We start from the raw sequence: 27018 nt of genomic DNA, 5'->3' as shown, positions 1-27018 counted from the left end.
TTTTATTAGTAAAATTTCCTTTGTTTTGATTTTTCCTGGCATCAGCTGATTTCGATGGTGGTCGATGAAATTTCGAACAGTGAATTTAAATAGAGAATGTTAACGGACTAGGGTAAGTGTGCCAAATTTCGGCATAGTTGTATGCAAGTGCTAAAGCCTCAAGTTTGAAAAATAATCTTTAATAGAAATTGATTTTTTCTATTACTTCTTTTTAAGGAGTGTTTCTTAGAACCACTCCACTTAGACAGTTTATCATTCTAAGTAACAGACTACTAAAATCATTTTTAATACTTTTTAAAATGAAAAAAAAAATGTAGATATAGCTTTGGTGCCCTATTTCGGCCACCTATATTCTCATAGTTCCTTGCCCTTCAGGAATTCTTCCAATGCCTTTTTCACGTCATCTCGTTTGTCAAAGCTACATATTTTATTATCCTTTTGCATTGTATAATCTCTAGAGTATGTAAAAACTAAAAATTCATGGAAATTCGAGGAACAAAAAAGGTGGCCGAAATTGCAAGCTGGCCATAATTTGGCACACTTACCCTATGTGCTGATATGTAACTGTCAAGAAAAGAGCAATTGACCGGGCAATTGCTTTTTGCTTTTTGTTCAAGGTATTTAAATTTGGCTAATTTTACTGAAATATCGTTTTCTTTTTACAGAATATTGTCTCAGAGAACGGAAAAAGATCAAATTGATGCAAAAATTGGTTTGATGCCGCAATTTTTTGAATATTTTTTCCACTTGTAAAAAAGCAATGAAAGAATAAAAAAGCAATGACCATGTAAAAAAGCCCAGTCTGTTCGTTGTGTAGTCATTAATTCAAGCGAGTTTCGTTTGAAAATGCTTTTCACGTTAGATTGTGTTTGTCGCAATTTTTCTGATAAATTTTATAGATAATTTGGATAATTTCTGAAAAAAATATTCTCCTAAACCTAAATAATTCTGACTCCTAGACCAAAATTTTCACACCTATGCCCACTGAATCTCCTAAATCTAGGAAAAATCTCCTAAAGTTGGCAACACTGATTTTGACAGATGCCAAAAGCTCACTCAACTTGCATGCCATTCCATGGAGCTTTTGCCCCTGCATGCTGGCAATTTGGTAAAATTTTTTCTCAACATTGACGGACCGCGTCTGAAATTTTTGTATGTGGAAAATTTTCTCAAAAATTGCATATTTTGTCCCATTTCTCGTGGTATTTTGTGCATGAAAAGTATTTTGTGGTGTCAGTGTTGATCCTGTGGTGGTTTTTAGTGAAGTCCAAGTGGTCCAGTGAGGATGTGTTTGGGTGAAAAGGGCAAAAGCCGAATCAGTGAGACAGACTCAAAGTAGGCTGGATGACAAAGGAATTTCCCGAATTGTTTTGAGCCATTTTCCACATTTTGTTGCGCTCGGGACTCTCAAACTGCTGCATCCGATGGGAATGTGAGGTAAGTTGGGGCTGTGGATGGATTTTGAGCTGGGAATGGGGTTTGGGAGCGAAAAATGGGAGTGTTTTTGCTGGGTAATTTTGACATTTTGACAATTGAGGCGCAGACACAAACACTCAAAGAGTCTCGCTGGGTGGAAAAAAATCACTAAGGCCTATTTTTGTACACTTTTCAGGGCGCCGGAAGTGGTTCTTGAGGCCCAGGAGACAATGGAGTGCGATGTGACACCCGAAAAAGTGGGTGGAGTTGTCCAGGAGGACGATGGAGTTGAGGAAATTGTCAAATTCACCATTACGGAGGTGTCAGAGAAGGAGGAAGTCATTATCCCGGAAAATGTCGATATCACACAAGATGTCACTGACTCGAGGGATTCACCGGCAGTCGAGGAGGTGCTTCCAATTGAAACCAGTGCCCCTGAGCCTGTCCTTCGGCGATCCACGCTGCAAAGAATGGGTAAGAGTGCCATGCATCCCTGAGAAAACCCTTCCCAACCTTTCCTTTTTTCCACAATCCCTGCCTCTTCTTCCCAAAAATCCCTTCCTCAATTAATTTCCTCCTCGGAATTCCCCAGAAATCCTCACCAAATTGCACTTAACATAATCCCTCTTATGATTGCAAGAACTTCAAGGAATTCTATTGATTTGCACCGCGTCATCCGTCATCCCCCAAGTCCCTAGTATCTAAATTTATCTCCTGCAACCTGGAAAGTCATTGAAAGTTACCTCGGGACAATACTGAATCAATTTCACGGGTAAATTGAGCAGATTCCTTTTTCCAAGAAATAAACAACGCGCACAAGCAAATGAGAAAATTTGATTTAGTTTGATGCAGTACGTGCAATATTTCTATTAGACGGTATATTGCGTATTTGTTCCCTATTGGATGCATATTTGCGTCCTGGAGCCCCTGGAGCACAGAGAAAACGGATAATATTGGTTTCATATCAGTAATTCAATATTATTCGACGAGTGTGCACGTTTATTAAAGAAGAATTCATAGAATAGATTGTATCATACGTTACAGTAGTGCCACTAGTGAGACAGGTCTTCCAAGAATAATTAATTGTCCAATTTGAAACACCTCTCTAACAGACTTCAAGTTGGACTAATTGTGAGTCGGATTCTTGGGATTTGAATCAATATCAGAAGCTCAATATAAAACGAATATAAGCGGTAACTGGATCGTTTTCCGTAGAATACTACTCAAACGCTTGTTGTTGGGCTGATGAAATTTCTTTTTACTCCTTCTAAATTCACAGAATTATTCACTGTTTCATTCAAAAACCAAAGAAAAAAAAAAAAGAAATTTATCAAAAATATTAAAGAAAATTTATAAAATATTGATAATACTGAAATAAGTTAGCGTTCACTAAGTGGATCGCATGTTTTCTAATTGGATCATATGGTCTTTTAATTGGATCACTCAATTTACAAGAATATTCTTGACAATTCTGAAACTATTCCGTGAGGTCTTCAGCAGTAACAGTAGCTCTTTCCAATGAGAAGGGCTTTGGCTTGCGCATGCTGAGCTCTGGATGACGCTTGAGAAAATTCCTGAACCAAACGTCTCCGTGTCTTCAATCTGTAAAAATGTTTTGGAATTTTGAAGGTTTTGCAGATGATTTTGACGCTGTTCAGAATTTGTTCACATGACAAGTTCTTCTTCTTGTTCTTTTGTAAGAATCGTTGGCCTGCCATTGGGGCACTCTTCCGGGCAGGGGAATAGCATTTCCTATGTTTCCCACATGTTTCTAGCGAGCCGAAAAAACTTTTGATTTTATTAGCTGTTTTCTGTCATTGTAGAATGAATTAGCAAAAAATACTAATACAAAGTAAAAGCTAATTTAATAACGAAGAGGCAACCGAAAACCCCAAATTAGCAATCTACGTAGTTTTGAAGATATCTCGTGAAATGTGTACGAAAACAGGAAAAAATTTACACTAAAACTGGTTGCATTTTTTAGAGCTAATGTCACCCCCTGCTTCAAGGCATTCTTTAGGGTAAATGTCCTAATTCAAAATCATTTCCAGACACTTTAACTTTGACAGAAGATTCAACAATTTAAGTTCAATTTTTTCTGAAGAGAATTACATAAATTTGCTCCTTAACTCTTCTAGAATGTTACTATTTAATGAAAATTCTTTAAATATAATTTGAAAACTTCTTAAATACAAGAAAAACACACAAGTGCAAAATGCTTCTATTGGAAACATATTAATCCAAATGGAGACAAGGAAATTTTCTAATTGGAGACAAACAGTGTAAGTGAAACCGCGACGAAAGGCTTCCAAAACCTTGTTGAGTTGCTCCTGAGTGCAGGATTTGCTCTTATTCCTGGTCTTTTCTCCTTTCCCATCTAAAACAATAAGAAAATCTCTTTAAAAAAAATCATATTTCCGGGGTTTCCTATTGAAGCATTTGCAGACACTTCAGGAAAACCCTATTTGTTCACGGAATAAGTAATTATTTCATTAGAAAACTTCACGTACAAAAAAGATTAGAAAATATATAAATATAATAATTTAGTACTGTATTTATCATGAGAACAATGACGTTTCCCTTTGGAGTAGCGAAAAATTTCCATTTAGAGCAGGTTTTGAATTAACTTAATTTACCCTAGATAGGTTTTGTATGTCTAGAAACGTTTCTTTGTTCCTTAGTGTAGACTCCATTACTTTTTTTTATTCAAACACTCAGAATACTTTTAGCTTTTTATTCACTCACGTCCTCTCTCTACCTACAACGTCTGGTCTCTGTCTGTCGTCTGTCGTGCGCTCGTGAATTGCGCTCGTCCATGCTCGTCCGTCTGTGTCTCCACCTCGCGTCCGTTGACCACATGTGGTCCGTTGACCACATTAGTTATGTTTTTATGTCACTAAGCTTACATTGCACTTCGATATCCGGGTAACACCTGCCTAACACTGGCGATTGATGTATTCAAAACGTTAGAATAAGGTTTTCATCCCGGAGGTTGGAATTGACTCTAAGACGACGACGGACGCATGAAGCGTTCTTGTAATTGTTTTTTTTGAAAATTTTTAGTTCGTCTTTTTTCTAATTCCCGAGAAGGTTTCTGTGTTTCTGGGATACACCTACACCTTTCTAGAAATTGCCAGCTTCTTGGTTGCATTTCCGTACTTTTTAAGCTACATTTCTTTATTTCTAGAAACGTTTTCGCGTTTCTAGAAACGTCTTCGCTTTTCTTGAAACGTTTTCTTGATTGTTAAATATTTGCGTTTCAGTATTTCTAGAAACAATCCCGTCTTGGTTGCATTTTCGTATTTATAAAGACGATTCCATTGTCTTCTGTAAGTGCATCAGAAACTCTATATACGATTTCGTGTTTTTTATGCATTTACATGTTATTTTCGGACACGTTTTCGTATATCTCAGATTCATTTAGCAAGATTCTAAAAGAGCTTTCAGGTGTAATAGAATGCTTTTGAATGTTTTAGTAGTTTCCTTGGTTTACGTAGGGTAAGTGTGCCAAATTCCGGCCAGCTTCCAATTTCGGCCACCTTTTTTGTTCCTCGAATTTCCATGAACTTTTAGATTTTACGTACTCTAGAGATTATACAATACAAAAGAATAACAAAAAATGTAGCTACGACAAACGAGATGACGTGAAAAATCTATTGGAAGAATTCCCGAAGGGCAAGGAACTATGAGAATGAAGGTGGCCGAAATAGGGCACCAAAGCTATGTCTATATTTTTATTCATTTTAAAATGTATTAAGAATGATTTTAGAGTAAATAAAAACGGTAAACTCTTTACAAAGTTCCAAGCAACAGTCTTTCAGAAGAAAGAATTAAAAAAATCAATTTGTATTTAAAATATTACATTTCAAACTTGAGACTTTGACGCTTGCATGCAACTATGCCGAAATTTGGCACACTTACCCTATTTCATAGATGCTTTTTTCCTCATTTCTAAAAACGTTTCTAGAATAGTTTAATTGTTTCTTGGTTGCGTTTCCGATACATTTCCGTGTTTCTTAAATGCGTACTCGTATTTTAGAAACAAAGAAACGTTTCTAGACATACACAACCTATCTAAGAAACACACAAATATTTCGCAACTTTAGAATTTTTCCATCTTTTTTTCTTGGCAAAAATGTATAAAAAATTAATTTTGGACCTAGTAAAGGGAAATAATCTATTAGATTTTGAAAAACCAATAAAATTACATTAAGTGATTAAATTACATTAAATTACATTAGGATGTGAATCTCGATTTGATCAAATTTGCTTAATTTTTTAAAGGTGTACCGGAGGCTTTGTCGAATCAAATTTGCACACTTTCCGAGGTTGCTCGTAAAGAATCTTAGCTACTATATGATTATCTAAGTGTATCAATGCCCCTTCCCCCCAAATTTTCTTTTTATAAATTTTATTTCTTTACTTTTAAATTAGAATAAATGACGAAACATGCAAGTTGCCTAAAATTCAAATTAAAGTTAAATATTGAAATTGATTATTTTCTATTTAAAATTATTCCAAAAAAAAAAACACAGAATTATTGGAAAAATATTTTAAAGTATTTTCTATGGTGAATTGTGCTAATTATATTAAATAATTGCAAAAACACTTCAGTGGTGGATCCAATTAAATGTATTTTTGTAACTGGCATAGCAAAATATCCACATTATTGCTAATTTATCTGAAAGGGCTTTTGTTTTAAAATCCAATTTTATTCATTTGTTGGTGAATTCAGAAATTATTTTTAGTGCTTCCTGGAATTTTCCTCAGCATCCCTGTGAAATTGCGCATTTAAACAGAAATTCAAGTGAAATTTTCCCCTGTATATTAACTTTTGCATGAGAATTCATGCAGATGAAATTTTTTTTGAGGGATGTTAATTGAGAATGATGGTTGAATTTGGGGTTTTTGTGCTGTGGTTTTTTTTGTAGTGACCCTACCGAAAGTATCTCCAGTGCCAGCATCAAAGGTGATTAAGCATCATCACAGTTTGCGTCGTTCAGTGCCCAGGATTATTATGAAGGCCACGGGAAAGGGTCAATCGGAGACACCGGTGACGTCACAGGCGTCAACGATGAAGGAAGTATTGGCATCAATTCCGGGGTTTAGTGTAAAGCCGCGGAGGAGGAATAAGAAGATGTCAACGGCGGCTCAGTTGGAGCAGACACGAGAGGGTTGCATTGATCTTGAGACACCGGATTCAATTCTCGTGGGCACAAATTTGCGTGCACTGCTCAATAAGCATACGTTCAGTACGTTGCCGGAACTGTATCAGCATAAACTGGTACAGTTGCTGCCCAGTGTAGATCGACCGGATGAGGCTGGTCCGAGTACTTCACAGGGTGGCATTCGACTCAATAGTTCCAGTCTCAATAATGAATTCTTTGCAAGGGCATGCCTGGAGTGGAGAGAAAGATTGGCGGAGGGGGAATTTACGCCGGAGAATCAGCTAAGACTGAAGACGGAGGCAGAGAGGGAGAAATTGCGTCTGGATCCGTGGAAATTGAAGCATTTTGAGCCAATTTGGGGCGATAAGGGAGGCAAAAAGGAAGTTGTCTTGCCGCAGAGACCATCTCTCAAGACCACCATCAAACTCCGGCCAACAGCGACAATTGCCACTAGTACGACGCGTGTTCCGGAAGAAGAGAAGATTCCCACGGTGGAGGCTCCGCCGGCGCCACCGAGACGAATGAGAACAGTGGGAGCGGTCACGAGGAGCACAACGGGTAGTTTGCAGAGTCAACAGCAGCACAATAGTCCCAGTAAGATATGTAGTCCACTGCCGGATCTTCTGCCCATCCGGACAAAAGCCAAGGCTGTGGCTAAGGAGCCAATCAAGGAGGAGCCCAAGGAGCAACAGCAGCAACAACAGCAACAGCCCAGAGACATAGTCACTGTGATATTGAGAACAGAAGTCACGGCAGAGTCCAGTGAACAGGAAAAACCTCCAAGTCCAGTCACAGAGGAAATTGTGAAATCCGAGGAAGTTAATCCTGTGGATTCAGTCGATGGGCAGCCATTGGTAGCCATGGAAGAAGAAGAAGAGGCAATACCAGAAATCCCACCGATAGTCAAGAAGGAGGATGAGGAGGTGATGGAAGTGGCTGAGGAGCCGCCAATGGCTCCGGAAGTCTCTGAGACTGTGATTGAGCCGGAGGTGAAGGTATCGCCCAAGGCCACCAATAACCTCCAGGAGCACGACTATGTGGAGATGTCCACGGCGATGATTGTGGACCAGGAAGTGCCCGAGGACGAAGAAGAGCCGGCTGCTGAAGAGGAAGAGGAAATTGTTGAGGATCTCGTGGAGGAGCAACAATCAAGTGTCGTGGCAGCAGACGATACGTCCACAGTGAGTTGTGATCAGAAACCCAGTGAACCAATGGAGGAAGATGAGGTGAGTTTCCTTAAAATTTCATTATCCTTATTCCAAGGTCCAATGACACAAATTTGGGAATCCTAAAAAAAACCTGGGGGCAAATTCTGACCGTATCTAGTCAGACTACATATATCTAGTCTGACTACATGGCTGTACATGTACACTGCTGGTGAATGTGTGTGAGTGTAGTCGAGACACATTTTGTAGTATTGCCACAACCCTATCTAGTCTCTGGATTCGTTAAGTTGGTTAACGAAATGAAATCGCGACAACCCTTGACTAGATAGGAGACTACATAGCCAATTTCTATCTAGACGCCTCTTGAACATGCCTAGATAGCAAAAATTGCTCCAAAATTGTACCAAAAATGTCTCAAGTGTTGAAGACATTCAGTAAATGTAAAAAATGCTAAATAATTAAAGTTATGTGAAATTTATGCGCAAATTTCACATATTTAACCCATTCCTTACCATGGTATTATACATTATACGCAAATTGAGTGATTTTAGATGATTTATTCCAGGGAAATAATTATTCAAATTGCTGTCGGGAATGGATTTTTAGTTACTTTAGTCCTTCAATTACTTGGAAAAAATAGCCCGACAGAGATGGAAATACATGTTGTTGTTCTTTTCTCGCTTCACGTGAAGTCATACAAAAATTTTGTAAAAAGTGGCGGGCGGAAAATGCGACATCCCGTCGAAATTGTTAAAATTGACCTTCATTCTCTTTCCTGATTTGAATTCTGGTTGCCAATGTGTTTTCTTGGATAGTTACTCTATCTAAAGCAATAGAGTTTGTAATGAATTAATGCACAGAATTTAAATTCAGTGACCGTTAAGACGCGTGTTTGAAGGCGGCTCCCCGCGCTCCCATAAAACTATGCAACAAATTGACAACTTTTTTGGCACACGTATCTCACATGGTAGGTTTGGTAGAGTCGAGTCCCCTGACCAAGAATCTGTTCTTGGTTTTTCTCCTATACGTCACAATTTTCTTTAATTATTTTTTTTGTTTTTGATGTTTTGTCACATATTACCAATTATTCCTCCGGCTCTAGTGTACAGAACTTAAAAGATGAACATCCGTTGGAAAGGTAAGTAGTTGTGCTTCAACTTGAAAATTATGTGATATTTTTTCAAAAACTCCTTGGGGGCGGAAAAACAAAATCAAACTAAAATTTCTCAAAAATTACCTAAAAAAGCAACTTTTGAAAAATCATATAAATTAAACTAAACTAAATATTAATGTACTCTCTTCACCACACAATGGACTTCACTTAGGACTACATTTTTGCCATAGAAGACATCCTGCTCCGATACCTCTAAATGCCTTATTTTTTTTTATTTTAGTCAGAAAATTTTCCAGAAGAAATGCTCCTTTTTTGACCAAATTTTTACCATGGGGGGGGGGGGGGGGGAAGGAGGGGTGGGACGTCTTTGGAATGTATGGATGAAATGTCCGCTAGGATGGTCTCTAAAACATATTCAAAAATGAAAAGCATCGATGGTTTAGTTCTTCAAATATCCTAAAAGAGTGGTTTCTGGAGGGGAAGGATAGACGTTGAGATGAAATTGAAGTGACATTTGGATTCCTTGGATCAACTTATGGGGGGTACCCAGAACATTCCAAGTCGATATCATCATCAGTTTGTTGAGAAAATAAGTTTTTTGGCAAAAATTTGCAAGATTTCATATGTTTTGAAAATGACAAAAATCTAAAAATAAGGCATTTAGAGATATCGGAGCAGGATGTCTTCTATGACAAAAATGTAGTCCTAAGCGGAGTCTATTGTGTGCTAAAGAGAGTACATTAATATTTAGTTTAGTTTAGTTTATATGATTTTTCAAAAGTTGCTTTTTTAGGTAATTTTTGAGAAATTTTAGTTTGACTTTGTTTTTCCGCCCCCAAGGAGTTTTTGAAAAAATATCACATAATTTTCAAGTTGAAGCACAACTACTTACCTTTCCAACGGATGTTCATCTTTTAAGTTCTGTACACTAGAGCCGGAGGAATAATTGGTACAGTAGACTCTCTCTCTCAATCGGGAATATGGGGCAAAATGTCATCCGGTTTAGCGATAGAATTGAGCGTCAAAGCCTTTGTAAATTCCACAAAAAGCGCTCAATTATAAAGAATCACGATAAAATAGGAAGAACTACAATGAATTTGAGCGAATTAGCTTCATAATTAAGCGTGAAAATTGTCAACAAAATTTGTCACCCGATTGAAAAAGAGCCGATTGAGTGAGAGTCTACTGTAATATGTGACAAAACATCAAAAACAAAAAAATAATTAAAGAAAATTGTGACGTATAGGAGAAAATCCAAAAACAGATTCTTGATCAGGGGACTCGATTCTACCAAACGTACCACGTGAGATCCGTGTGCCAAAAAAAAGTTGTCAATTTCTTGCATAGTGTTATAAATAATGCATGAAATCAAAATTTCTATTCTTTTACTGCTCGAACTCAAAGAGAGAGCAGTTATATAATCGATTTTTTTTTCAACTTTGCACTGTTCTGGAGCTTAAACGGTAAGAGATATCGACTTCCGGTCTTCGGTGACCTTTCCTCAAATGACATTATCTCGTGCCCAACCTCTTTATTTTTCCCCCCTCCCATTTCATACGTTCCCTATCCCTCAAAAATAGGTCAAAAATGAGGTTTTTCCAATTTTGCAAAAAATTGGCCCAAGCTTTTTCAATGATTTTTGGATATGTCTTAGAGCTAGTCCTGTCGAACATTTCGTCCAAACATATCTTTGACCGGAAAATTCGCCATTTTGAATTATTGAAGGTCAAAGGTCAACTTCTTTGGAAGTCTCATTTTTCAACCGAATTGGTTAAATTTGGATATTTTGGAAAGATATTGAAATTCTGAATCCGACTGCATCGGTCACAATCGGTGATGGATTGGGAAAGTAACGGTAATAGCTCTGTTTTAAAAATTAATGATAAAATTGTTTTTCGCACTTTTTTCTAAAAAGAAAGAATTTTTATCTATTATGGGGGCGCGGGGAGCCACAGTCAAAGACACGTCTTAACGGTCACTGAATTTAAATTCTTTACATTAATTCTTTGCAAACTTCATTGATTTAGATAGAGTAACTATCCAAGAACACAAATTGGCAACCGGAATTCAAATGAGGAAAGAGACTGAAGGCCAATTTGAACGAATTCGACGGGATGCCAAATTTTTTATCCGCCATTTCGTGCAAAAATTTTGCATGACTTTCCACAAAGCGAGAAAAGAACAACAAAATGTATTTCCAATTAATTGAAGGACTAAAGTAGCTAAAAATTCATTCCCTACAGCAATTCAGATAACAATTACCCAAGAATAAATCATCTAAAATCACTCAGTTTACGTATGATGTATAATACCATGGTAAGGAATGGGTTAAATAATTTCTTAATGGCTTTGTCATTGTCTATAAACACGATTAAATCTTCAGTAACCCTATGTGCGTACAAAAAATATGCTAACGAAGAGGACTTTCTCGTGAGTTCGAGCATTTCGCAAAGCTGAGACGCTTTGCCACCTCTTTTAGCTGAGATTCTTTACAATCTCAGCTTTTGTTGTCACAGGTGAAATCCGACCTTGTCAGATCGGGCCCAAATTTTGGATTTAGTACAGAATCACATTGACAATGAAATGCTCGCCGTAGCCTCATCGTATTTCGTAAGTTTTCATTGCAATTCTTACGCAAATCTTCCATTACTGTATTACCTTATCTCATACTCGGTGGCAGTAGGTGAAAATAATATTGGATGAGATCATATATTCTGTCACTAGAAGAAGTTGAAAGTTTGGAGTGGTATATCTCAGCTCCTGATGAACATAATTGGATGAGTGAACTATTGTTGGAAAGCTTGGTTCATTATAGCTTTTAGAATCTGGTATACTTAATCTGCTATGGATAAACCATGGTCATCCAGAACCATTTATGTCGAAGAAAACACATTTTGCAACGTCTTTTTTGGCCATCTACTTCTGGGACCAGGAGTGACCCACTTTTCTCGCACATGGACTGTTTGTTGGAGGAACTCAAAAGGTACAATTTGTGGAAGAAACTTTTTTTTGGACATCTTACTTTTTTTATTCATCCACTTTTGCAAGAATTTTAACATTTTACACGCATAGAAAAAAATGACAGAAATCCTTCTATCTCATTTTCTGGACAAACTAATGAAGATATCGACTTGGAATGTTCTAAGTACTCCCCCATAAGTTTATCCAAGGAATCCAAATATCACATCAATTTCATCCCCACGTCTATCCTTCCCCTCCAGAAACCACTCTTTTAGGATTTCTGTAGTTTTTTCCTTGCGTTTAACATTTTAAAATTCTTGCAAAAGTCGATGAATAAAATAAAGTAAGATGTCCAAAAAAAAGTTTCTACCACAAATTGTACCATTTGAGTTCCTCTAACAAATAGTCCTTGTGCGAGAAAAGTGGGTCACTCCTGGTCCCAGAAGTAGATGGCCAAAAAAGACGTTGCAAAATGTGTTTTCTTCGACATAAATGGTTCTGGATGACCATGGTTTATCCATAGCAGATTAAGTATACCAGATTCTAAAAGCTATAATGAACCAAGCTTTCCAACAATAGTTCACTCATCCAATTATGTTCATCAGGAGCTGAGATATACCACTCCAAACTTTCAACCTCTTCTAGTGACAGAATATATGATCTCATCTAATATAAGAAAATTGAAGAAATCGAACGAAAATTCCATAAACGGTGAGCAAAAATACTGTAAGAGAAATTAATCGTACAGTTTTTTTGCTCACCGTTTATCGTATTTTCGTTTTATTTCTTAAATTTTCTTATATTATTTTCACCTAGTGCCACGGAGTATGAGATAAGGTAATATGGTAATCGAGAATTTGCGTAAGAACTGCAGTGAAAATGTGTAAATTAACAAAATATGGTGAGCATGTCCATCCGGCTGTCGCCAGCTGTAGAGGCTAAATGGTTTGAGATAGAGATTTGGGGTCTTATGCTCCTCATTTACCCCCAACCCTCCCTTTCCCCTCCAAATTCATATTTTTTTGGAATCACTTAAAAACACATCGTGCGACTTTTTTTTTTACATTTTTGGATATGTTTTAGAGATTAGCCAAGTGGATATTTCGTCCTTATACGGAAATAGCGTTAAATGGTTGAATCATTCTTAAAAACGATTTTTCAAGGTCAAAGATTAAAAAGGCTGTAGAAAGCGTATTTCTCAACCGAATGATATCACGTTTGGGGTCGTTGGAAAGGTTTTGGAATTTTTGACAAGTTTGAATCGATTCTAATTGACAATGAAGCGATGATTGAAATCGGTTCAAATCGGTTGTGAACCAGTAATCGATAGATCATGCTAAAGTGCCCTTTTGATTTTGATTAATAAAGTATTAAAGTCACCGCAAAGTGGCTTTAGTTTAAAATTAAAGGGAAAGATTTCAATAAATGGCATTTATAGGACGAAGAGGCTGCTACAATGCAATTCAGTTTGGAGCCCCATCAGCAGAACTTTGAGGGTGTGCTCCAGATTCAGCCCAATTCACTCATTCTCCAAGGCGACAGTTTGCCATGTGTTGGAGATGAGGAGAGTCAGTCGAGTGCTTCTGCTCTGGCAGATTGCAGCGGGGACAATAGTGTCGATCCGGCTGCGGTTGAAGAACTCGAACCAACCATTCAGAACATTCTCATTGACGTTGTGGATCACGACAATATTGAACAGACTTTTACAGATGCTGAGAATTATGTCTTAGAATCGGGAGAAATTGTCGCAGATGATGAAGGTGTGTCTTTTTTTTTGCTTTAGTACCTTCATTTAACTTTATCTTTTGGATTTTTAACGGATGACTGTTTTTTTTTTAGCTTCAGGAACTCTTTCGATTGGGCAAAAATTGTGCGCTCCAGAGGATATTCAGGATGATTTGTTTGTAGCAGCTGTCACACAAGGTAAGGTCCTTTTTTATTTATAATATTTCTGTTTGCAGTACATCGTAGATTCCAATGAATAATTCTTTAATTAAATGCACAAAATACTTCTTTCAATTGATAAAATAATTAAAAGTATTGCCATTGCAATCCTATGTTTTTACAAACTTTTATTTTGTAAGCTTTGATATTTCGACAAGTTCAATCGAGTTGTAGATCTAGTCATCTTGAACGAAATATTTAAAAAATATATATATTTGTTAAATAAAATTAATTATTTAAAATTGTTTAATAATCTAATACACAAAAAAATATTTTGTAAAAATGTTCGTAAATGTTTATGAATTTCTATGGGGGACTTATGAAATGCTCGTAAATCGTATAACCCACAAACAAGTTCGTAAAATTTTGTACTTTTTTCACAAACATTGTTCGTAAAATGATCACTTGACGAGCATTTTTTGTACTTTTTACAAACATTTGTTCGTAAATGTTCGTAAATACACAAAAAATGTTCGTGAAATTTTGTCATTTGTTCGTAAATGTTCGTAAATTTTTGTTTACGAACAATTGACAAAATTTACGAAAATTTTTTGTGTGTTTACGAACAATTACGAACAAATGTTTGTAAAAATACAAGAAATGCGAGTCAAGTGTTCATGGCCCCTAGACACTAGAGAAATTTATGTCCATAATTAATGGTTTTTCCTACGCAAGCGTACATTTTTTTTCAATATGGACATAAATTTTTCTAGTGTGTAGAGGCCGCCAAACAATCACGAATATGCAAAACTGCATAAACATAAACACTGAATGCGTTATTAGGCATCATTATCTAAAGATGGAAATGTCCTTTATTTGTGCATTCTGTCTTCCAATCTGATGCTAGAACATATTCCAGGAGATTCTACTCGATGTTACATTCTTTTCAGTTGTTTCATCGTATTTCACCCTCCGGACAAAATATTTATCAATTTAAGTTCTTCTAAAATTATTTATATAGTATAGGACTGGAGATCATTTTAGCAAGCTATTACTTGAGATTAAAAAAGACTGAGATTATAAAGAATCTCAGCTAACTAAGGACTCTACACATTATAAATAGTTTATGTCAATATTTGATTGTCAAAACTTCATCAATAATGTCAAATAAGGACATAAAGTGCTCTAGTTGTGCTTTTTCTCTAGCAAAAGCAAAACTGATAATTAATTTCCCCAATACAGAAAATTTACCATTGGTTCAGCAAGCGAAATAAATAATTTCAAAAATAGAGATGGTAAAATTTCAGAAATTTCACGTTAGTCGCCATCTACAATAGGCGGAAAAATTGTGAAATTTCTTGAAAATTGATATGTCTATTCAAAAACACAGAAAATTTCCCTTTGCTCTAGCAAGCGAATCTATCAACAAAACAAAAAATTTCCCTATGCGGTGGCAAGCAAAACTGGTAGTTTCCCAAATACCGAAATTTCCCTTTGTCAAAAGCAAAACTAATAATTTCCCGAGACACGGAAAATTTTCCTTTGCCCTAGCAAAAGCAAAACTAATAATTTCCCAAAATACAAAAAAAATTCTTTTCCTCCAGCAAGCGAAATAAATTATTTCCCAAACACAGAAAATTTCCCTTTGCTCCTTAGCAAAAGCGAAACCAATAATTTCCCAAAACACGGAAAATTTTCTCTTTGTCCTACAAAACGAAATTAATAATGTTTCAGAACACAGAAAATTTCCCTTTGCCCTAGGAGAAGTGAAGCTGATAATTTCCTAAAACACAGAAAATTTCTTTTTAAAACTGGTAACTTTTCGAGATCAGAAAATTTCCTTTTATCCTAAAAAGTGAAATTTTATTAATTTCTCAAAATATAGAAAATTTCACTTTGCTCCAGAAAACGAAATTAATCATTTCTGTGAATAAGTACATATAGATATTTTCCCTTTGTTCTAGCAAGAGCGAAATTAATAATTTTCCGAGACACGGAAAATTTTTCTTTGTTTGATTTTGATTCTTTGGGATTTCGGCCCATTCGGGAGTTCTACTTTTCGGAGTTTTGATTCGAAATTTGGACCATTCATTCGAGATTTTGGCCCTAAAGCAGGCCTGAGCTAAAAGAAAAGCTGAAGTGAATTTGATGGTGCCTTTTGAGATTTTTCGAAGTGCCGTGAAAATTCATGTAGAGAAAATGAGAGGTTTTTTAATGTTAAAATTGCTTAATTCCTTATGGTGTCTACACACTAGATGCAACTTTCGTTAAAAATTACCCTTTTTAAAAAAATCTGACATTTCTTGCCTACAAGGATAAGGGAAATTTTCTTTAAAAAGGCATTTTTTTAAAGAAATTTCTACTAGTGTGTAGATGTCATTAGAGTTAAATCATTTTCACAAGAAATCCTGAATTTAAGAAACTTTCCATTTGAAGTGATATTTACATTAATTTCTTTGATTTCTGCAAGATTCAAATAAAAGGGTGTGTAGTGAACAGCTATCCGTCTTCCGACAAAGATATCAAGAAGACAATTTCTTTCTATATGAGTTTTTATTTCTGTTATGTCTTTTTGACGCAAAAATATTTATCATGGCACCGTGAATGAGCGGGATTATTATTACCAGCACGGCTATCTGCATGTTTCCATTAGAATTATCAACACAAAATTTCCGATATTAAACGACTTTTAACGAGCTCAGGTCTGCTCTGGCTTCGGGGCATATCTTTTGGGTCAGGAAAATTAAATTAAATTGAAATTTCGTTTATATTTCTGTTAATGAACTTAAAAATGTTTGGGCTTATTAAACGTAATTTAATACAATTTTGTATTATGCGTATTTCACAATAAAAGACAATGGACAAAACAGTCCAACCTTCCGCCACGAATGAGACTTATACCATCGAATAGGTATTGGCAAAGGTAACAACTTTGTTCCGTAACCAATCCCAAAAGTATGTAGAAAAAGTACTAAAGCATAAAACATATGTACAGTAGACTCTTCGATATGCAGTACTTCGATATCCGGGTGACAGCTGCCAAACACTGGCGGTTGATATATTCAAAATTATTTTCACTAAACATGAAGTTTGTCCAGAGTGAATTAAAGTATTATTAACATTGTATCGAAGTTTTTAATACATAATTGTGATAAAAAATGAAACATAAGCACACCATGAAGAAAATTCTCTTTTTCTTTGTCAGACAGAAAATAAATTCACACTGCACAAAATAGAAAAACCGTTGATCATTCAAAAAACCTAAATGTCATTTTGTCCCTCAGTCAGCCGGATATCGAAGAGTCTACTGTATAAGAATTGTAATGATTTTTTTTGCAAAACTCCTTTTATACAATAACGGTTAATCGTATATTGGTCCTTTTTAAGAATAATTTGTAAATAAGGACTCAAAGAAAAAATTTTTGGAAATTCTCCTGTACTATTATTAGGAAGAAACGGCTTTAAGGTATCTTTGTACAAAATTTCATTTTATTTAAATAAAGATTATAAAAATTACAAGGACATGAAACCTTAAAGTGGCCAAAAGTACTTACTCCACCCTATCCAGCTTTGTCTATTTGTGAACTTTCTTATTGATTCGTAATGTTTACGACATTTTAAACGCAATAACTTTGATAAACAGGGAAAGTTCTATTTTTGTAATGTTTTCCTATGAACCAACAAATTTGTTTTTCAATTATTTTTGTTTCGTAGGAATTAATGATTCTTTTTACCCTTAAATTTATTTTTTCTGCACCGACGATTTTTCCTATCTTTCTAACAATAATAATCTGTTTATTTGGCTGCCGAAAAGGAGACAAGAAAATCTTATCGGAAATATCCCATTGTTGACAAAATTATATCGTTAAGTTGTGTTGGAAGCATTTGAATATTCTTGCTTAAGATAAGCGTTTTATGTTTATTTGGTTTATATTATGATTCCTTATTGACGGAACTCAGTAGATTTTTTTTATCTGTCTCTCTCTCTCTCCCTTTCTCCTTCGTTTTCTCTGTAGGAAAAACATAAACATGGCATATTTATGAGAGTTCCCAGAAAATTTGAATCTCTATGTTGGTCTCTCTTTCGTTGTAATTGATTGTTTGATTTCATATGAAAATATTGTATTTAAGAATCTTTCTCCTCCTTCCTCATCTCTCGTTCTCTCTGTTTGTGTATTTTTTTCGCAATTTCTGGAGTGGGTTGTTCTGGAGAAAGAGAGAGAGAAAGAGATAGAAAGAAAGAGTGTTTGAATTTAGGAAGGAGACGAAATTCCTGGGAAGTGATGCTGAGTTGTTTGGATTTGAAGTAATCTGGAGGTGTATCATTTCAGCACTCGACAGTGTACCAACAAACGCCCCACTGGCGATGACGGTTGTCAGTCCGTCTGAGACTGCTGAGGTGATTCCCATGCAAGACACACTGGAACTGAGACTAGACGACACGAGCTATCAGCTGCCAGCACATTGGTCACCACCCGATGGGGCCAGCATTGCGTCGACTGGAGAGAGCAGTAGTGGAAAGATGGACGGCACGACTCCGGACACCTTCATTGTGTCGTCCGGAGGAGAATCATCCAGTGATACGGGAGGATGTGCTGGGATTGTGGCCAAAAGCGAATCCATCATACCCTTCTCAACAGCATCACAGGCGAGTCAGGATTTTTACTCAATTCATTTTGCTTCTTCCCTCTGTTGATTCCTTTGCAGTTTTCTTTCGTTCCATCAAATTGGCAAGTTTCTTATTATTTTTTTTATCATTTTTATCGTTGAGGAATAATTGCTGATTTATTGGTGATTTTCAAAAAGGGAAAGTTAAATATTTTTGTTTGATATTCTGTAAAAAAATTTGAAGGTGTCCTGAATTTTAATGATATTATTTTCATCAAAATTTCAAGCTGTCAAACATTTCCAAGATCATATTCTAACGTGATGCGATTGTAGGACTTAAAGTGTCTTAGCTAAAAACCAAGGTTTCAAGATTTTCCACACTTAACGAAATGTCATTTCTGAAAAATACCTTAATAATTTCTTTGCACAATTTATTGAAATTTCGTTAGAAAAATTAGGAAGATCGAAAAATGTTTATATAATAAATAAATTTTCCTCATTTAGGGCAAATTCTATGAGAACTTCCGGAGAGCTCCTTGGAATTATTAAAAAAAAAAACAAGAAATTTGACGTCTTGAAGTTTTGAAAATTTTGATTTCAGAATTGAAAATCTTGAAATCCACACGGTTTGTGTCTTGGATATCAAGATTTTATAACACTTGAGAGATTTGACAGCTTGACCTTGATTTTTCTTTTTGATTTCAGAACAGTAAAATTTTGAAATTTTCTAGATCTTCACCACATAATTGAAGACATTAGCGTCAATTCTGAGACCAAGATCAAGAAAAATTTCAAAAATCAAGATTTCATATTAATATAACCGAGATTCACGAGATCCATTTCTCGAACTTTAAATGTCTTAGCTAAAAATTTAGATTTTAGGATTTTCCACAGTTAACGAAACATCACTTTTGACAAAAAAGTAACTATTTGCAGAATTTGTTCAAATTTCGCTACGAATCTTAGGAAAACTGATTATACAGTAGACTCTCTCTCAATCGGGCATATGGGGCAAAATGTCATCCAAATTATTGAGAGATTTGGGCATCAAGATCATTGTAAATTCCACAAAAAACGTTCAAATATAAAGAATCACGATAAAACAAGAGGAACTAGAGCGAATTTGGACAAATTTGCTTCAAAATAAAGCGTGAAAATCGCCAACAAAGTTTTATGCCCGATTCAAAAAGAGCCGATTGAGCGAGAGTCTACTGTAGACCGTATTAAAGGGACAGATAATCCTAACCGGCTTATGTGGGTGAGATTCTTAACATGAGCTAACTCGGAGTGCATGCAAATTCGATTTAGAGCTGAAGTTGGGAGACGCCATTCAGTTATCTTGAATCAAATTCGTGAAATTATACAAATTTTGTATTTAAACCAAAATATCAAGGATTTGGATGAACTGGCACAAAAGTAATATATGGGTGAAATGTAGACCAGAATGTTCTCTATAATTTTCCCATAGAACATGATCTCATCGATTACTCAGAAGCCAAGATAAGCGAGGTTTTTTGTTTCTTAACTTGTTTTTTCATCCAGAGTGCCCCAAGTAGTCATTTGTTGAACTTCAACTATATCAAAGAATTGTTGTATTTTGTGAGACTTTCCATTCAAAACCCTATTTTAAGTGGCTTGGTGGAGTAGAGGCAGTCAAATTGGCATCTGAGTGGTTTCAAAGTCTTATTATGGGAGAAGTCAATTTTTTCACACTTAAACGGCAAAATAGGAGTGAGTTGTTGACAATAAAGGTCCGAATTGAGTGTTTCCCCATTGGACGCTCTTATTGAAACCAAATACACAGCCCGTTATTTGTCCGTTATTCCGTGCTTGGCGATTTTTTAGCCCGAGCCCGGCTCATCATACTTGGACCACAATTTTTTCCAACTGTTCTCGTATGTGACCCATTTTTCATCGCCGGTTACCATCCGTTTTAAAAATGGGTCGATCTCGTTGCATTTTAGGAAAGAATCCCAAACATCAATTCGGTCTTAAAGGTTCTTTTAAGCAATTCGTGTGGCATCGATACATCAAAATTCTTACTGAGACCAGCCTTAAACAAATGGATAAAAGCTGTTTTCTGGCTAACCTGCCGTTCTTGCACTGAGAGAAATCCAAAAAAGTTAAAATAACATTCCGGAAATGTTTATTTTACCCTGCAGTATTGATCCAAAATCGGTGTAAATATTACCCTTTTTAGGTGTATTAGGGGTTAAAGTTATCCTTTTTCATGTTAATTTTACCCTTGAGAAGGTATCAAATTAACATTAAAAACTATTGATATAGTGTTGTTATGAGGAAAAAAGGTAATCGCTTCCTCGTTTTTTTTCTCAGTGTGGGCAATATGGAATAAACTAGCCCCTGGCTAAACTAAGTTTTTTATGGATTGCTCGAAAACAGGTCGTGCGATTTTTTTCATTTTTGGATATGTTTTAGAGATTGTCCAGGGAACATTTCGTCCATATACGAAAATACCGTTGAATCATTCCTAATAACGGTTTTTCAAGGTCAAAGGCTAAAAAGACACTAGAGTGCGCATTTATCAAGCAAATGGGGTTATGTTTGGGATCGTTGGAAAGGTCTTGGAATTTCCGACAAAACTAAACCGGTTCCAATCGGGTTTGAATCGGTAATGAACCGATTCGGTTTAAAACTATTTTGGGGGATCTTTTGAGAGATTTATGAATCGGTTCAGATCGGTTGAGAACCGGTAAACGGTAAATGATGTGAAAATACTTTTGCGGTATAGCATCTAAGTCACGAGTTCAAGCATTTCGCAAAGCCTGGGACGCTTTGGCACCCCTTTTTCCAATGTTAAAATAAAAAAAATAATAAAAATGATATTTTTGATCTGAGAGACCCATGTAACCAGTTAAAGAAAAAATGGAATGAACGGATGCCACGACTTGTACTCAATGGGATTTCACCTTTGAAGTAGTGTCTTGTAAAATTTATAAAATGGACATATGCCCCTGTAATACTATATGAGCGATGTAATTTTACATTATTTATTGTAAACATAATTATTTTGTTAAGGTGAATTATTGATACGATTTTTTTTCGTAAAAGAGAAATCTCAAAATTTTGTATCTGTATAATTACATTTCCTTAATTTTTTTTAATTACTATTGTTTTTTTTTAATTACCACAAAACAATTTTCATAATTTCAATTTTAATATTTTGATGCGAATTGCAATTGATTTCCTTTTTGCGTCGCAATTAAGAGTATTGCTTCTCTTCCTGCGTATGATTTTGCAGGTGAAGTTGGAGCTTGAGGTGACTCTGACGCCAGAGGCTGAAGTGAGCAGCACTGTGGTGAGTCAGGCGGATAGTGATGCCAGCAATGAGGGTGGAATTGTGGCTAAAACTCCCACAGTCTTTCCGCCCACAACCATTGTCTGTCTGCCGACTCATGTGACGAGTGTGCAGCAAAATTCCAGTCCTATCCAGACTGGCATCACCAAGGTGCCCCTGACCATTGTGTCGCAGCCTCAGGGTGCCACAAATGCCACAGTTCAACCAAAAGTTGTCACGCAGCACGTCAATGCTGGTGGTGGTGGGAAATTTCCCACTACCATGATCCTGACGACGACCACGGGGCCAAAGGAGACGCCTACTGTGGCTCCAATTGTCGTGGCGACTGTGAAACAGGATGTACAGGCAACTCCACGAGCTGCAGTGGCTGCCAGCTCGAGTTCTGTTCCCTTTCTCTCCCTCTCGGCTGGTCAGCCGCTGAGATCTGTTGCCAATGTGAATCAAGTGGTTCCGGGAAGGGGTAAGGCGCCGAGTCTGGGCGCCGGAACAAAAGGGGGAGGAGGTCGAAGGTCTCAGAGCAATAAACCTCCGCCGGGAGCAGTGAATCTCGAGAGGAGCTACCAAATCTGCCAGGCTGTCATTCAGAACAGCCCCAATAGGCATCAACTGAAGCACCAGCTGCGGCCGCCGCCGTCGATGCTGGCAGCCGCGGCGGCTGCTAACTCAGGCAGCGACAATTCCAATTCATCTGAGTCCGGAAGCAGTTCTGGCTCCAAAAAGGACGATCAGACGCAACATGGAGTCGTGACATCTACAAATCGAACGGTTTACAAGGTAATTATTTCTTTTTCTATTCTTTTACAGCGTTTTTATAAACTTCACATTTGACAAATAGGCTTTCAGGTTTCGCACACTAAATATTTTCCCCTTACAATTTTTTTTAAGGAAAAAAATCCATTTTTATTACTCGAACGCAAAGAGAGAGAAATAGTTCATAAACTTTAAGATTTTTCACCGGACCGTAGCTCAAACATTATGAGTTATCGTCTTATGATTTTCGATGACCCCCCTAAAAAATAAACATTCCTCTCCTTTCTCCTGACTTTTGGTATTTTATTTTATAGATTCAGGGTAATGCTTTGAGAGCAGGGCTGCAGAAGAAGACGTTTGGGCAGAGGCAGACATCGCCGTTGCTTGTCAGACAAGTCTACACGTCATCCAATTCAAATCAGGGCGGTGCTGGAAATTTTATCTCAGTGATACCGTCATCGGGGAACCTGCAGCAGCAGTCGCAGCAACAGCAGCAAATTCTCCATGCTGATGGACAATATGTCCTGGTCCAGAGGGCGGGAATTGATAATTCCTCCATGCCGAGAGCGTCGAGTGCACCTCCAGCTCAGAATCAGGTGAGCAAAGTTCAAATATTACTTTCTAAATTTTCAGTTTTAAGATTAGGTGAAAAAAAAATATTTCAGCACAAGTGAATTTTGTTAGTTTGAGCCACAAAAATGCATTTGATATTTTCAGTTTAATAATATTTTAATAAAATTAAGTAGGGGAAAGGCTCATAATTTTGTCCAGTTTTTTTTTTATTTTGGACACTTTGAGGATAAAATTGGACACTAAAAATAAATTGATTAAAATGATGGATTTTTATTCCAATATTTGATGAATAATGAATTCTATCTAAATATTTGTTCTTTTTGGAAGATTTTGACACTAAATACGTTAAATTTTCAATATGATTTGAGTTGAAATTGCTTTGTTGAAAATTCAGTGTGAGCAATTGTTTACGAGAAATATGACAGAACTTCGTGTTTACTTTTCTCTTATTTAGCTGTGGTGAAGTACTAACAATGTTTCTTCGCTTTTTTTAAGTGATATTATTGTATATTCATTGAATATTTTGTTGATTCACGTTAGTGGTGATTTGTACATTTGGCCTGAAGTGAGACTTGCCTTGTGAATTAGATTTTTCGTGTGAAAAATGGGAAATTTTCTTAAACATTCACCAGTGAGGTGATACTCCTTATTTTGGACAAGTGTTTTTCTCACGAAATTTCGTGAAGTTTTAGCTTTTGTGATGACTAGGTTGGACAAATGCCTGGAGAAACAAAGGATCATCATTTCTACGAAAGAGATGTAGCGAGAAAATCTTTGAAAGGCTCCCGGAAAGGCCAGGGACTAAGCGAATCCGCACGTACTTGGAGTACCGAAGTCAACTCACTTTAATGAATTATATGGAAAGTTTCCGGGCTTCTTGTGACATTCTACGTTTCCCTTACATGAACAGGAAGATGACTTGCTAAGATTGGTTCATGAAATAAAGAACAATGGGCATCCTGTTGAGGCGGATTAGCTGTCCAAATTTACAGCCAAGTTGTCCAAAATAAGAGTCAAATTCACCTCTACATATCAATTCATTTTTAACCCTTTAAGGACGAGAGGATATTCGCTGAACGAAATTCATTGAAATCAAGTTTCCTTTAATATTTTGGCCTAAATAAGCAATTCGTAGTTAGAAAAAAATTTCCAGTACCTAGGAGTCTTGGAAAACTATGGGACATATTACATATATGTTCCAATCGTCCATAAAGGTAAAAAAAAAACACAAAATTTTCCGGGTGGTTAAATTACTCTTTTGGTGTATTATTTTTGTGGCATAAACGGAATAAACAATTTATTGAAAATATTATCTATTGTGAAAAAGACCATTAAAGTACAAGTTTAAAAATCAGGCGATGAAACGTTGAATTGCAAAGGAAAAAAGTATATAATATATATCGTATATACCTATAATTTTTAGCCTCGGACAGGTATGAGAAGACTGATAAACTGATAATGATAGTATTTCCTAGATTGTAAAGAATCTCAGCTAAAACAAACAAAAATCCAATCACATTTTTTACATAATTTCATATTTTTATTGTGGTCCTCCAAACAGTTTCGAGTACTAGTAACACACAGATAAATTTCGCATTCCTCCAAATACAGCTGGTCCTATTTTCTTTTTTTTTTAAGATAGCACAATGTGCATCTACGCCTTTCTTTAGTTCGTGGGTTCGTACGGGAAATGGATAGCACTTCTAATGCTTTCAAATCTGTGCCTAGTCATGGTCGATGCAATGAAAGGAACGTGGAACGCCCATGTTAGGAGAAATGGACCAGTAGTCGCGAAAATGATTCCATGACAAAGGGAATGCCCTTCCGTCTGGTGTATATTTACATCGGTTCCAGAATTAACGCAGAAAGATCTGAAATGCTCTGAGGTGTTAATTCTATATCCTGGAACTTATGCTTCACAACTTCGGAAGGATACGTAGATTTCTCCTGCTCAATTGATGTGAAATCTTTCGACCACCTCAGACGTGGTTCAGTCTTCTTCTCATTCTTCATTGCATCAGCCACACTATTGCGAATCCTTCGGGTTTTCGTAGGAACCTCAGAAATGTTTTCAGCAACATTGAGTTCCGCGTTTGTTGCCTTCCTCTTGATGATCTTGCGAGCTTCACACGCAGATTGACATTCCGCTGGAATCGAAGGTTGTTCCAGCGATGAAGCATTCTGTACAAGGACTTCACAGTCTATTTTATCACCGTCTTGTTCCAAAAATGTTATATCTTTCACATATCGGACAATATTGTCCTGATCATCGCTGATTTTCGGTCATAAGATGTGGATTACTTCATGCTGGTTGATCGCAAAAATCTTTTTCCTCTGGGAAGCCATCTAACAGATAAAAACATAAGAATTATAATGTTTACGTAGAACTATTTCATAAATTACTAAAATATTACCTTTTCTAACCAATATTACACCAATATTACTTGATATAATCACACAAGTTTTCACAAATAATTGAATATTTTATGCACAAATAAGCAAAACAAAAAAATATTCCAACCTCAAACCTTGGAAAATCCAACAGAGGCGGATTCGGTGTTTTTTACCTCTATGGACGATTGGAACATATATGTCCCATGAAATTCAAGAAGCTTTCCTGAAAATACCAATTCATGATAATTTTCACTCTGAATAAAAATATTATGTGCAGTTATCCCAAAGAATTTTGCTTAAAAAAAGAATTGTAAATATAAAATAATCTAAAATTAATTGACTAATTCGAGAACTTGAAAATTCCACATTTTTGAGCTTAAATATTTAATATATACCTAATAGCTAGAGATTTGCAAAAAAATATACTAGATTTCTACGTCCTTCTATTTTGCGATTATGTATAAGTATTAGAAAAAACTATCCGTATATTGTCAGGAAAAATAATTTCTTCTATGGGACACCGGTGTTCCAATCGTCCTTAAAGGGTTAAACGTATTAAAACTAATTTTAGTAAAAATAAGACTATAATAAATAGCTTGCCAAGTTTCTAAACAATCCTTCTGAAAAGAGAGTAACAAGAAAAGTCAATTAGTATTGAAAATATCGCACTTCAAACTTGGAACATCGATGCTTATAAGTAGACTAGACAAAATTATGAGCCTTTACCCTATAGTAATTCGAGGAAAGATGGAACATTGTAGGGTTCAATTGGGTAATTTTGAGCTGATACTAATTTTGAGTTTTAAGATGTCCTCACTGTTTCAGATGGGGTAAGGAAAAAGACCACGAAGAAGTGATCCTATTCTTTTCTTTACTCTTCTATTTATTAAATTTCGTGGTATACTTTTTCTCTTAAGAATTAGTTGAAAACTTTATTGAAAAATCGGTTGAGGACCTAGTATGTTCACTTTGGCAATGAAGGAATCGGTAACTCATTGTGGAATCTCCTAATATTCAATAATGTTCTTATGCTATGATATTTTTTTTTTAGAAAGAAAGTTTTACGACATTTTAAGTGCAATAACCTTAAAAAAGGAGTGGTGTGATATATTGTTCTTTTTTTTCTGACTTTTTTTGTTGCAGCAAATCCACGGTGTCAATGGGATTCCCATTAGCAGTCGAGGTCGTCCGGCATCCGTTGAGGTGGATTCACTGCCGGAGCAACAGATGATCCTTGTGGGGCCGAATCCGGGTGTTCAGGCGGTAACACGACGTGGTCCCAATCAAGGTGAGTCGGTGATGATGATGAGAAAGAGCAAAATGTTGCGATGCCACAAATGGCCACTCACTTCTTCCACATGTGCAGTTTATGGTGACATTAGCATGGATCCGTCGCTGCAGAATTTTGGGTTGGCTGGTGAGGGAACACCACCCAATTGTGCGTGCTCCCTCAATGCGATGGTCATTTGCCAGCAGTGTGGCAATTTCTCGCACGCTTCCTGCGTGGGAACGTCCAAATTGTGCGTGGCTTGCGATATTAGATGAGATGGATGGCGTCCAACGACCGCCAGAAATCATTCTGTGGATCCCTTTATTATGGCTAATTCTGTGAATTGCTCATAATTTTCATGCTATATTCTCCATACACAAACACAAATTTCTTTTAAA

At 36.3% G+C, this 27018-nt stretch overlaps 1 protein-coding gene across 2 annotated transcripts; it reads left to right on the top strand.

Moving 5' to 3' along the window:
* The first annotated feature begins 1105 nt into the window (after nt 1–1105).
* On the top strand, nt 1106–27018 carry LOC129803310 (polycomb protein Asx). 2 transcript variants are annotated; one of them, XM_055849765.1, is made up of 10 exons: nt 1106–1437; nt 1613–1890; nt 6348–7810; nt 13264–13585; nt 13665–13748; nt 18041–18357; nt 21577–22407; nt 22698–22979; nt 26494–26638; nt 26717–27018. In XM_055849765.1, the coding sequence occupies exons 2-10, from the start codon at nt 1647–1649 to the stop codon at nt 26893–26895; spliced, it is 3867 nt and encodes a 1288-aa protein (XP_055705740.1). In that variant the 5' UTR covers nt 1106–1437; nt 1613–1646; the 3' UTR covers nt 26896–27018. The 2 variants fall into 2 exon arrangements, with proteins under 2 accessions (XP_055705740.1, XP_055705738.1); XM_055849763.1 differs by having other exon boundaries at nt 26494–27018.

Source organism: Phlebotomus papatasi, chromosome 2 (assembly GCF_024763615.1).
Source record: "Phlebotomus papatasi isolate M1 chromosome 2, Ppap_2.1, whole genome shotgun sequence".
NCBI classification, from domain to species: Eukaryota; Metazoa; Arthropoda; class Insecta; order Diptera; family Psychodidae; genus Phlebotomus; species Phlebotomus papatasi.
The sequence above is the reverse complement of the archived record's forward strand: the minus strand, read 5'-3'. Positions and strand labels throughout refer to the sequence as shown.

Excerpts from the sequence above, each read along its gene's own strand:
- LOC129803310 (XM_055849763.1), top strand. The coding sequence starts at position 1,647 with ATGGAGTGCGATGTGACACCCGAAAAAGTGGGTGGAGTTGTCCAGGAG. Across the intron at positions 1,891-6,347 it reads ATCCACGCTGCAAAGAATGG|TGACCCTACCGAAAGTATCT; the intron begins GTAAGAGTGCCA and ends TTTTTTTTGTAG. Across the intron at positions 13,749-18,040 it reads TGTAGCAGCTGTCACACAAG|CACTCGACAGTGTACCAACA; the intron begins GTAAGGTCCTTT and ends GTATCATTTCAG.